The sequence below is a fragment of the Myotis nattereri genome (genome assembly GCF_964212035.1).
Source record: "Myotis nattereri genome assembly, chromosome: 1".
Classification (NCBI taxonomy): Eukaryota; Metazoa; Chordata; class Mammalia; order Chiroptera; family Vespertilionidae; genus Myotis; species Myotis nattereri.
In genome coordinates this window covers 226,808,217-226,820,836 of record NC_138075.1, presented here as the reverse complement: position 1 = coordinate 226,820,836, position 12,620 = coordinate 226,808,217, and the positions used below count along the sequence as shown (strand labels likewise).

The 12,620-nt window shown below is 47.6% G+C and overlaps 1 protein-coding gene across 1 annotated transcript in view; it reads right to left on the bottom strand.

The window, feature by feature from the left end:
- Positions 1-12,620, bottom strand: part of CLNK (cytokine dependent hematopoietic cell linker) — a gene marked incomplete at both ends in the record, with an annotated part of 88,193 nt that overhangs the window by 61,161 nt on the left and 14,412 nt on the right. Inside the window, 3 exons of the mRNA XM_081082249.1 lie at positions 3,257-3,363; positions 4,767-4,908; positions 7,914-7,951. Coding sequence (XP_080938375.1) covers positions 3,257-3,363; positions 4,767-4,908; positions 7,914-7,951 — 287 coding nt within the window. The remainder of the gene's footprint in view (positions 1-3,256; positions 3,364-4,766; positions 4,909-7,913; positions 7,952-12,620) is intronic.

Genomic DNA, 12,620 nt, shown 5'->3' with positions numbered 1-12,620 from the left:
GCTAGCTATGAGACATGGCAAGTCACTGAACCTTCTGTGCCTCAGTTTCCACATCTGTGAAATGGAGGCAACGAAAGTACTGATACCTCTGGAGAGAGAGAGGATTACATGTGACACATCACGCAAAGTGCCTAGAGAAGGGAGTGGGTTGGCACCATGAAAGCGTAATAATTGTTAGTTGTCATTATTAATATTATGAAAGACATTAATGAACTACTAAGGGCTGTACAATTGCTAGACCTGAGAGTGAAGAAGATGATGAATGTATCATAATAATGCCCAATGCCTTTGAAAGCCTTTAAGTCTGGTCAATATTGGGGTCTATGATGGTTAGTTTTATGTTGACTTGCAGGGTCCCAGACATTTGATTAGCTATTACTTCTGGGTGTGTCTGTGAGGCTGTTGGCAGAGGAGATGAGCTTTTGAATAAAATCAGTAGACTGAATAAGGCAGAAGGCCCTTCCCGGTGCAGGTGGGCCTTAGCCAGTCTAGGGGCTGCATAGAATTAATAGGCAGAGGAAAGGATAATTTGATCTCTGCCTGACTGTTTGAGCTGGGACACTGGTTTCTTCCTGCCCTCAACTGGGATTGATACCATGGACTCTCTCGGTTCTCAGACCTTTGGACTCAGATGGCAATTTCCACCACTGGCTGTCCTGGGTCTCTAGCTTGCAGATGGCAGAGCTTGGAGTTAGCCTCCATAGCCGCTATTTTATTTAGATGTATATGTGTATATCTCTCTCTCTTTCTCTCTCCTATGTTTCTAGACAACCCTCACTAACACAGGGTCTTAGTGTCCTCTTTATTGGCATCAAGTTGGGGTGGCCAAGGTGGATGGGTAGGAGGGCTCATTGGTCCCCTGTTACCTCTTATCTTGGATGTTCAGTGTCCACCTCTGCCCTCTGTGGAATATTAAATTGCTTTATTTATGCTTGAAAAGGGCGTGGCTCTTCAGCTGGTCTGCCTAGTGGGGAGTTGAGCGTGGTTTGGGTTTTGTTGTTGCTATGGCTTCTTTCATTGTACCATCAGCTTCCAATTCCTCCAAGCTTACCCTGTGGAGCCTGGGGTGCTGGAGGCTTATTTCAATGTTCTCCTTGCACCCTTAGCTTGCAGCCTTCCCTGTGTTCTGTATGTATTAGCCTAACAGTCATGAGATCTTGAACTGAGCTATAAAGCTTCAGAGAGGGTAACTGGCCCAAACCGGCAGAGCTCATAAAAGTCGGAGCTGTTAACAGAGGGATTATAATGCTCATCCTGAAAAGTTAGTTTGAGGATTAAATGTCAGTATTCATTTCAACCTCTACTCAGAAAGACCTTCCATAACTCTCCATACTTATCTTTGATTATTTTTAGTTTTTTAAAAATATTTTTATTGCTTTCAGAGAGGAATGGAGAGGGAGAGAAAGATAGAAACATTAATGATGAGAGAGTCATTGATCAGCTGCCTCCTACACACCCCACACTGGGGACTGAACCTGCAACACAAGCATGTGTCCTGACAGGAAATCAAATACTGACCTCCTGGTTCATAGGTTGATGCTCAACCACTGAGCCACATTGACTGGGCTTTAATTATTTTTTTAAAGCACTTATCGCTTGCCATATTGTTTGATGGCTTAATGCTTATTCATTTATGAATGGTCCCCTCCGCTAGCATGTAAGTTTTGAGCACAGGTACTTGCATACCAGAGCCTATAATTGTGTCTGGTACGTGGCAGGCACTCAACACATATTTCTTGAGTGAATTTGTTGAGTGAATGATTAAAGTGTTGAGCATGGTGCCTGTGTGAAGAGGAAGTGTTCAGTATTTCACCCCTCATCTTGCTCTCCCAGTCTGCCCTGGGTGTGTTCTATGTAAATGACGTTGGTAAAATTTGTGATTTCCTTTTCTTGACAATATTAACAGAAGCCCTCAAATGAAATAGATGAACAATGTGAAAAAATAATGTGCAAGAAAGAATGTGCTATATTCAAAAGCATGTTCACATTCATCAATAAATGTGACACAATTGAAAATAAAAAGAACAGTGAAATTACTTAAAGAAAATTTAAAAAGTAATAGCCGGTCTTGGTTCTATGAGGTGGCTATTCCCATATAGAGCTGCTGGGTGGATAAATTAAATACGTTTTGAGATAGGAAATTTCACAATAGGTACCAAAAGCTTTTAAAATGTTTTTTCTCCATGGTTAAGGAAAATAATTAAAAATTCCATAATGGGGTATATCTATAAAGATTATGCTTATTAATGTTCATCACATGGGAAAAACCTATATAATAAAAGCCTAATATGCTAAGTGTCCAACTGACTGTTCTACTGTTCTACCAGTCGCTATGACATGCACTGACCACCAGGGGGCAGACGCTCTGACTGGTAGGTTAGCTTGCTTCTGGGGTCTGGCTGATTGGGACTAGGCTAGATGGGTCGGACACACCCTGGAGCCCTCCCACAGCCCCTCCCTGGCCCTGATGAGACTGGCTAAGACAAAATGGGCCAGACATGCCCTGGAGCCCTCCCGAGGTCCTTCCCCAGGCCCGATCATGCACCAGTGGGGTCCCTTGGCCTGGTCTGTGCCCTCTCGTAATCCGGGACCGCCCGGGGGAATGTCGGAGAGCCGGTTTTGGCTCGATTCCCCGCAGGCCAGAATACAAGGTGAAAAGAAGGAAATCAGGTGTATACTATACAACAAGAATTCCCTTGCATAAAATGTCTGCATAGAAAATATTGATAGGAAATACACCCATACATTAGGACTGAGAGCCCTGCAGCCCCAGGGGTGATTAATTTGTATTTTATGATTTAAGAAAATGAAACATTAGCAAAAGTGTTATTAAAAAATAATGTTCTAAATATGTGTTTAGAGCATTTGCATTTACAAAATATTTTCATAAGATTAACTTTATAGTTTCTAAACAGCCTTTGAAGTAAGCATGGCAGGGATTTTTATTTCTGTTTTGGGCCAAGAATCTGGGCCAAATGGTATGTTATTACCCAAATGATCCTAGTTCAAATTCTGCTTCTGGAGAATGGGGTGAACTTTGGAGAATGCATGTGGAAGCCTGATGCCTGGCTCACAGAATGTCCTCAGCAAATGTCGTCTCTCCTCCCTCCCACGGGACCACAGTCCCACCAGTCATAGGAGCCTGACTGGCTTATTCCTCACAAGATGCCTTGGGAGTGAGGGAGGAGCTCCTGGCTGCTAGGAAGTGCCCCACACGGGTTTGGTTCATGTGGTCACACAGTTGACCTTTACTCACTTCTTCCAGCCTCATCTGTGTGGTCCAAGCTTGCCTCTCAGCAGGGATAGGAATCTTGGCACCTAAGGAAAGGGGAGTGTCCATCATCCCCTTGAAATAGCGTGTATCTGTGAAAAGAGTAAAAATTACTCATCCGTGCCATGCACTCGGCACAATTTATAAAACTTTTGCACATCTGCAAACTCATGGAGTCACCAGAACAAAAGTGTGAGGCCAGCAACTGCACTCCCACTTCACAGACGAAGCAGATGGAGGCAGGAAGAGGAGAGATTCCTCTGCTTGGTCCATACACATAAACGCCGAAGTCTGGGCTAGAACACCCTCATTCTCACCCCCTGGTAATTCTTCTTATCCTTTCAGGCCTGGGCTGTGTCACACCCTTTAAAGATCTTTCTAGATCCCACGCTCTCCTTCTATTTTATACACGTAACATATTCTACCGGGTTTATCTGTTGATCTTCCTGTTTCTGCCACTAGATTATGATCTCCCTGAGGACATGGATTATGCTTTGTTTATCTTTGTGCCCCTTGGTCAGTCCCAACATGGTAACTGGCACACAGTAGGTACTCAGTGAATACCTGTTGAGAGAGTGAACCAAGGAATAGCATCCTTATTTACAAGGTGGATTCTCTTCAAAAGAACTTCCCGTAGAATCCTTTCAGTGGGTCGAGCCCTCAGACATCCCAACCCGTCCTTGTTCCCTCCCAGAAGTGTGCCACACTGAAGGTTCGGCGAACTCACTGGAGCTGCCCGGTGTGCCCCGGTTAGAGAGAGGCAACGTGGGTGTGAGGTTAGGTCTTCCTCACTCCGAGGAAGGTGGGCTTTTCTGCCATGCTCAGGTGCTGCTCCTCTGCGGGCTACCTGCCAAATGGATCCGCCCAGTGAAAATTCTTCCTGTCACTCTCTGCCCTTCTATGCAGGCATTTCTGGCTGCCTGCCCCTTGCCATGCTCCCAGTGGCTCCAGGGCTCCTGGCTATGATGATAAAAGCCAGTAGTTACAGCCCAGCCAGCAGGGCTCAATGGTTGAACATTAATCTATGAACCAGATGGTCACTGGTTTGATTCCCAGTCAGGGCATGTGCCTAGTTTGCAGGCTTGATCCCCAGTGGGTGGCGTGCAGGAGGCAGCCAATCGATGATTCTCTCTTATCATTGATGGTTCAATTACTCTCTCTCCCTCTCCCTTCCTCTCTGAAACATATATTTTAATATATATATATTAAAACAACAACAGCAACAACAACAAAAACTACCAGTAGTTACAGAGCCCTGGTTCTGCCAAGTCCTCTTGTGGGAACTCCACATACGTCCTACGTGGCATCTTCTGCAGAACTCTCTGGAACAAGTTTCATGATGATGACCCCACTTTCAAACAGGGAAGAAGAGTTTGAGAGACTTGCTCAAGGTCCCACCTCTAGGAGGCCACACAGGCAGGATTTGAACCCGCGGCTTTAACTTCTGTGGGACATCACAGCGGGTGCATTTTCAGATTTCAGACCCAACTGTTACCTGCATATTCAGATTCCTTGATAGGCCGGGCAGGTAGGATTTTCATCCACTGCCAACCCTCTTCCACGTGAACATTGGGGTCTTCATAGTCGTCATCCTCCGGGCCCTCTGCTCCATCCGGGACTGCGGGGAAGTTCCTTTCCTGAGCAGGAGACATTCGAGTGAGTCAAGGGAAGGTACAACATTGATAAAGATGACAGGCTGCAGGCTGGCGAGGGGTGAGGGATAGGTTCTCTGAGGTGGGAGCTCAGAGTCTGGGCTCTGGGGCAGGGGAATTCTAGTGCAGGCAGCATTCTGGTGATGTCCCCCCAATACTCCCATGTGTGTTATTCAATCAAATAAATATCCGGGTGCTACCATGAGGCGGCACTGCAGATGTGATTAAGATGACACATGGGCTCTAGCGGGCTTGGCTCAGTGGATAGAGTATCGGGCTGTGTAGTGAAGGGTCCCAGGTTTGATTCTGGTCAAGGGCATGTACCTCCATTGGGTTGCAGGCTCCTCCCTGGCCCGAGCCCAGGTCAGAGCACATGCAGGAGGCAACTAATTGATGTGTTTCTCTCACATTGATGTTTCTCTCTGTCTTTCCCTTTCTGTCCCACTCTCTCTAAAAAATCAATGGAAAAATATCCTCAAATGAAGATCCAAAAAAAAAAAAAAAGATGACTAATGGGCTGTCTTTGAAATAGAAAAATCGTCTTGGGTTACCTAAGCCCCTAAATGCAGAAAGGAGATCTATTTGCAGAGGCCATGATCTTATATGCAGGCAAGCCCAAGGAGCCCACTAAAAATTATTAGAATATACAATTTTGTAAGGTGGCAAGTTACAGAACTGTTGCACAAATTTCAGTTGCATTTCTAGACACTGGTAATGAGCTCCCAGTAAGAACCCCAGGAATGGCAGGATTGGGTACCAGTCCCCAATCCTGGAGGCGCCATCATAGGAATCCTGGGATGTGCACCGTGTGTCGGGGCCTGGAGGAAAACTCCTCTCAGCGACCCTCTGTGCATCACACAGCCGCCAAGCGCTCCCTTTTCCGTTCTGGGCCTCGGAATGCTCCACTTGGTCTCATTGATAGAAATGACTTTTGTCTTTACTTGGGCCCAGAGAGAATCCAAGGGCCACACTGGTCAGTCGTGCTGCAGCTTGGAGAGGTCTGAGCAGAGTGTCGTGTGATGCCAGGAGCTCAGGAGGACGAGATGGGGTCGTCTCCAGATGAAAGGGGAAGGTGGCCCTGCGAGGCCGAGTCACTCTGTCTACTGTCTCCTTTGAGCGCCTGACTGGGGATTTGGGTGGCTTCAGGTCACACTGTTGGGCTGGGAGGGGGCTGGCAGCTGGGAGAGGCTGTGACACACACTGGAAAAATCTTTGCCGTCTTAAAGTTTCTCCTAAGATGCCAAATGACAGGCCCAGTCACAGGAGATTTTTATGCATATTCCCTGATTTGGCTTCGAAATTAAGAACATTTTCCCGGCTGGGGTGGCTCACTGGTTGAGCATCGAGCCATGCATGAACCAGGAGGCCAGGGTTCCTCCTTACCTCAGACACGCCATCTGTCCATTGGAGATGGCTAAGCCTGCCCTATTTGGTTGTATCCAGCTGAGCACAGGGCATGGAAAGGTTCCACTTTGGCACCTGCCCATGACACGCTAGGTCTCTTCCCTCCTGTGGATGTGCTGAGTGTAAGTATAGCAGAGCGCCAGGGGGAAGCAGGCTTGCCAGAGGTTTCACAGGTGACCTGGTGAAGGGGAAAGGTGAGCCAGCTGTTCTCAGGAACTGCACATGGAAGTGAGGTCTGGGCTGGAGCACAGGCATGCGGCTGGCTCCTCTGGGGACTTGACAGATGAGCATTTGCGCAAGGGCGCCATTTACACTACATACTGTGTGGCCAACACCAAGACACCCACAGAGAGCAGCTGCTCTGGGCGAGTCCTGGACCTGCTGGGAGAACTGGGGAGGTGAGAGCGGAGTCCATCTCTGACCAGTTGCCTTGCTGGATCACGGGGGCAGGGCATGTGGGGACATGGGGTAGGTGGGTGGGGGGGATAGTAGCCACCACCCCCTCCCCCTGTCTGGGGAGAATCTGCACTAGACCCCGAGAGTCTTGCCCACAGAACTGGATAGAAATAGTCTGGTTTATATGTTTCTGGGAAGGGAGACAGAGTTTTGTTTTAATTATAAGAAGTTACATCTATTTTACCTATTAACCTATTTATTATCTACTGTCCCATCTCAGAGGTAAATCCTATGTGACTGACTGGTTGTGTGTATGTCCTGGAGTGAAGTTCCATAACTTTAATTGAATTAAAAAAGTTTTTAAACAGGAAAGAACCAAGGATTTTTAGGCAGATTCTATCTATCTATCTATCTATCTATCTATCTATCTATCTATCTATCTATCATCTATCTATCTATCTATCCATCCATCCAATCTATTCCATCTGTCATAATACAGATATGGTGGTTGGAACTATTTAAATCATATACATATACAATTTAACAATAAAATTACTTATAAATATTAGCTATCTGAGTTATGTTATAAATTTTCTCTAGTCATTAGAATTCTTTGCAAATATTATTAATGGCTTCATACTGGGAATATAATATATTTAACTATGCTTATATTACTGAATACTTAGCATGATTCCAGTGTGCTGCCATTTAAGATATATCATTATAAAATATAAAGGAGTGTGTTTAAATATTAATCCAAATTTTGGCTTCGTTTCTTAGTTTAAATTCCCAACCATAGGATTATTGGGCCAAAGGAAATGAACACTTTTCTGTTGCCGGGTTACTATTATAAAATTGCTTTCCAGAATGTTCGTTCCACTTGAGCATTTCACCATGAGTGGGAGGAAGTGCCTTCCTCATCACACACTTGCCAGCACTGCGTGTTGGTATTTCCAACTCATCCAATCTTCGCAGTGGCCGTGTAAATTACTTTTCACCTCCTTTTTATAGCTGAGAAATTGGCATACAGTTTTATACCCAACAATGGAAATACAATTTTCCCTGCCAATAAATTACACATTTAAAATGTTTTTCTCTTTGTTTTTAATCCACCACGTACCTTGAAAAAAACCCAGTTATTTTGTAAATATCAAAGACGGAGAAAGAGGAGAGGGGAGTGGCTGACTTACGCAGTCCAGGGAAGGCTCGTGGATGGGCTGGAGCTGGCCTGCCAACAAAAACAGACCCAAGGTTAATGCGCCTGGGTTTTCTCCAGAAATCCTGTGCTTATTTCAATTAATTTTTCTGGATGGTAATTGCTCCCAATGAGGTGCATGTTTCTGTCCTCCTCACTCTTTTTGCTGCTCTTGCAAAACAGGGGTGATGGAAAGGAAGGGAAGGACTCAAATCCAAACCAAGAAGCCTCACTGTTTCCATGGCAGGTTAATAAACTCAGGGAAAGAGGCAGACACCCTCTCCCACCCCTATCAAGTGCCCCCCAAACCATGACTCAGCTCACGGAGAGGCTGGTTTCCTCTTCCCTCCCCACTGAGGGCACACGTTACCTTTTCACTTATCTGTCCATAACTCTGTCTCCTTAAACAGACTGTACCCCAGTATTTTGAGGGCGGGTCATATCTATTCATTCATCTATCTCCCGTTCCAGGCATAAGGCTCAATATGACCAGGTGACTTTTTTTTTAAAAAAAAAAAAATGATTTCAGAGAGAGGAAGAGAGAGGGAGAGAGGGATAGAAACATCAATGATGAGAGAGAATCATTGATCGGCTGCCTCCTGCATGTCCCTTACTGAGGACTGAGCCCGCAACCCGGGCACATGCCCTGACCAGGAATGGAACCGTGACCTCCTGGTTCATGGGGCGCTGCTCAACCACTGTGCCACACTGGCCAGACGACCAGGTGAGTTCTTGATAGGCCTTTGTTGAATGAATATTGCTCAGTGGAAGCTTCTCAGCACCCACTCCCTCACGTGGGCTCGTGTTGTGAAGGTTGCCTGAAGGTCATCTAGGGCGCTCAGTGTTCTATGGCTGACCTTTTACCCTCAGACCATGCAAAAACACCCACGAAGGACGGTCACATGGCCTGTCGGTGTTTTTCCTTTTCTTCCTCCTAGACTTAATGTTCCTAAATTGCACTCCGGTGTCATGCTGTTAGTCTGCATGAGGAACATTATACGCAGGAAATGTTCTTATCACATTCTCTTATATTAGCACATACGTGAGAAGTTCCCAGCAGGCCTCCGCACCAGAAGCTGTGTGCTTCTTAGCAATTGGTTGGCTTTGATTTAATGGAAAACACCAATCCCAGGAGAGATTATATTTCCCCTCCTCCTTGACTGTTGAGAACCTCAGGGCAAATGTCTGGCTGTGTCCAGGGAGTGTGGTCTGACATGTATTTCTACCTCTGGGTCCGACTTCATCACTTTTTAAAACGTCGTTCTTTTACCCTGAGTTCTCTTGCTATACCAAAACACAAAAATCAGAGCTGTGCCTGTGTCCCCAGTCCCCAGTCTTCTGTGGGGTGGGATGTGTAAATTAATGAAAGTTTGGCTGGGTGGAAACACAGCTCTCTGTCAGTTGCCTAGGACCTGTGCTTGGAGGGGGAGGGAGGTTGTTAATTAGTCAAAGCTAATCTCCAGGAGATCTGAGATAGGAGGGGCCGAATCCTGCCTGCCACCAGTGCCAGCGCCTCCTGGTGGTGGGACTAGCAGCTGTCACCACCCCGAGGCACTAATAACACCCCCTGGAAGAGAAACCCACAGGTTTCTCAGGCCCTTCCAGTAGCAACTGTACTGTCTCATGAGTGGAGACAGGCTGGCCCGCTGGCCACTCCACACTCTGGTTCCTGCCTCTGGGCTGGCCAGAGACTGAGGACCCCAAAGTCCTGAGGAACAATAGATGCCACTGGGCAAAAGGAGAGCCTTTGGAAAAAGACCTCCTTTGATCCACATTGGATTGTGATGTGGGTGAGAAAGAAGCCTCTATTTTATTCAAACGACTAACATTTGTAGTTTTTGCATGATAGATGGTCGCCTGCCCTGGTTAATCTGGTCTTTTCAGTTTCTCTAAAGGAACAAAGCAAGCCAATAAATGTGTCATCACCACCAGCGCCTCCTCCCCCAGGCAGCGGTGAGATTTCAGGCTCCCGATCACCCCCATGCATCGTTGAGTGCACAATAAATGAACAGTGGGCTGTGAGGGGTCGTGAGGGGTGCAGTGGACACACCCTAGAACTGGGAAGCAGAGGCAAAACTTCAGCCACCATCTGACCTCCTCCCTCGCTGAGTGAGCTGGAGCTTGAGCCTTCCTCTTGCCCGGCCCCAGGTCCCCATCGAATGGACACCCCCAAGTGCTCCCCAGTCTCTGAGCCTCCCTGGAGCTGAAGGACAGGTTGGCGCCTCAGAGAGCACCGTTTTCTAACAAGATGAATGGAGCTGCTTCCCACATCGCCGTCCTGGAAGAGTTATGCTCAGGTTCTGTCTGAGGAGGCCCATTCATCACCTGCCGACACCACGCGGCTCTTCTGCGCGCCCCGGGGGAAGCGTCTCTCCACCAAAGGCAGCACCCGCTTGGACGTTATTGTTAAGAGGGACATGAAGATGAATGTGTGTCGGGTAGAAGCGCAGGGCTTTCCCGACTGACGGGCAGAGAGCAATTAGCCCTGGACTTGGACACCATCTTCTCACGCCCACGGAGGGATGACGAAGGCGTATGGCCAATGCCCATCAAATTAGGAGGTCCCCTGACCATTTTCATCTCAGTGCTTAAAAAAGAGAGAAGGAAATAAGGAAAAGTGGGTCCCCAGCTTGAACCGACTGCTTGCAGCCATGCTCCCACACTGACACGTACACTGCGGTTGGAGAACCCCCGACTTAGAAGCTCCGGCTCCCTTCCATGGGAGATGGCCATGGAGATGGACCCTCTCAGACTCTTTGCACTTGTAAACGCTCCCGTGAACTTGAACACCTGGAGGCGCAAGACTGGCGCCTGTCTACGCCCCATTCACTACCCTTATAGGGACAGGGGAGCTGGCCAGGCCCCAAGTGCTGTTGTCATGGTTATACTTGGAAAAAATTCCCCAAGCAGAACCAACTTTCATTTTTATTTCTTCACAAGATTTCAGAGGGAGGCGATGGGGAGAGGAAACGGGGAGGGTCCAGGTTGCCTCCAACTCCAGACACTACCAGCAGGACCTACTGGAATAGGTGGTGGAAAGCAAGAGGCCCAGTGACCATATCCATCACTGAGTACTCCGTCGCAGAGACAGCCTATGCCACCCACCCACCCCTCTTCCCCTTTCTTCTCAGCACTAGAACCCTGAGGTCAGCTGGGCACATGGCAGCCTAGAGTAAGTACTCATGACACACCCAAATTATTCCAGTAGCTGCACGTGGCCATGGGTCCAGGTTTTGGTTGACGGAAGAGGTGGAAAGTCCACTCGCAATTTCCAGGGAAGAGAAAGTGTTGCTTGCTGTTTCTCCCTTCTTTTCCTCCCCTCTGTCTCTCCTGCTGTCCTGGTCACGGCTATCACTACTTTAGGCGATGGGACAAAATCCCATTGAGGACACTGCAAGGGAGGGAGGGGGACAGGAGAAGCAGGAGCTCTGAGGACCTCGAGGAGCGGGACCACCCACAGCCCTGGACTGCTTACCTCTAGACTTGACTCACATAAGAAAACAATAAATACCCATCATGTTGAAGCCTCATGGTTTCCTGTTTTTAAAAAATATTTATTTTATTGATTTTTTTACAGAGAGGAAGGGAGAGGGATAGAGAGTTAGAAACATCAATGAGAGAGAAACATCGATCAGCTGCCTCCTGCACACCGCCTACTGGGGATGTGCCCGCAACCAAGGTACATGCCCTTGACTGGAATCGAATCTGGGACCCTTCTGTCTGCAGGCTGACGCTCTATCCACTGAGCCAAACCAGTCAGGGCTCACGGTTTCCTTTTTAAAGCATCACTCAGCCTTTCATGTTGTACCAACTTTGCAGTTCACTGGTAACATAGCAGGACCTCTGATCACAGGCACGAGCAGGGCAGCTGAGTGAGGAGCTCTTGGTTCCGATCCTGGCCGTGGCCCTTTGTGGCTGTGGGAACTTGGGCAAGTGTATGAGCCTCAGTCAACTGATACTAACTTGTAGAATGGGAATCATAGTCTCGACCCCCAACAGCTGTGGGGGAAGTTTAGAAATGGACCTCCCTGGCTCAGTGCCCTTCTAAGGAATGGCTGTGTTCTGTGTTCCACGTCTTTCCAAGGTCACGTTCATGACCAAATCTTTTTCACTCAACCCAGATCCTTACCACTCTCTGCTTTCAGATCTGTGGTAGGAAACTATCTGTGATTTCATGCTCCTTTTAAAACAAAACACGCGTCTTTTTCAACATTCAACTTCGTTACCACACACCTGTTGCTTCCTCACATGGGCTCTTCCAGCTGGGGTTCCCCTTCCAGCTGTGCGGCTCGGAGAGTCGGGGACCGTCACCATCTTGTTGACCCTCTCATTTTAAAGATGAAAAGAACGGAGGCCAAATGTACGATGATAGGTCGGGGCTCCCCTCTCCAGATTTCTGGGTTCTCCTCTCTCACTCCTCCTGGGCTGTTTCCCTAACCTGTGCACTGAGCATAATGGAATCCCCTCCCTACAGCTGACTGACACCTGTGCATCACACGTGCCCACACTAGGGACTTGACTCCGTAGATGTTAGCTTCTTTCCATTTCCTCTCACTTTCAGATCCTAGGACCTGCTGATGTCCTGAGAGAACCAGCACTCAAATTCCGGGCTCCCGACTCACAGCCTTGGGTTCTTCCCTACACACCGTGCTGCCTTTCTCACATCTTATCTTTTAGGAACTCCAAGGTATTTGGGGACAGA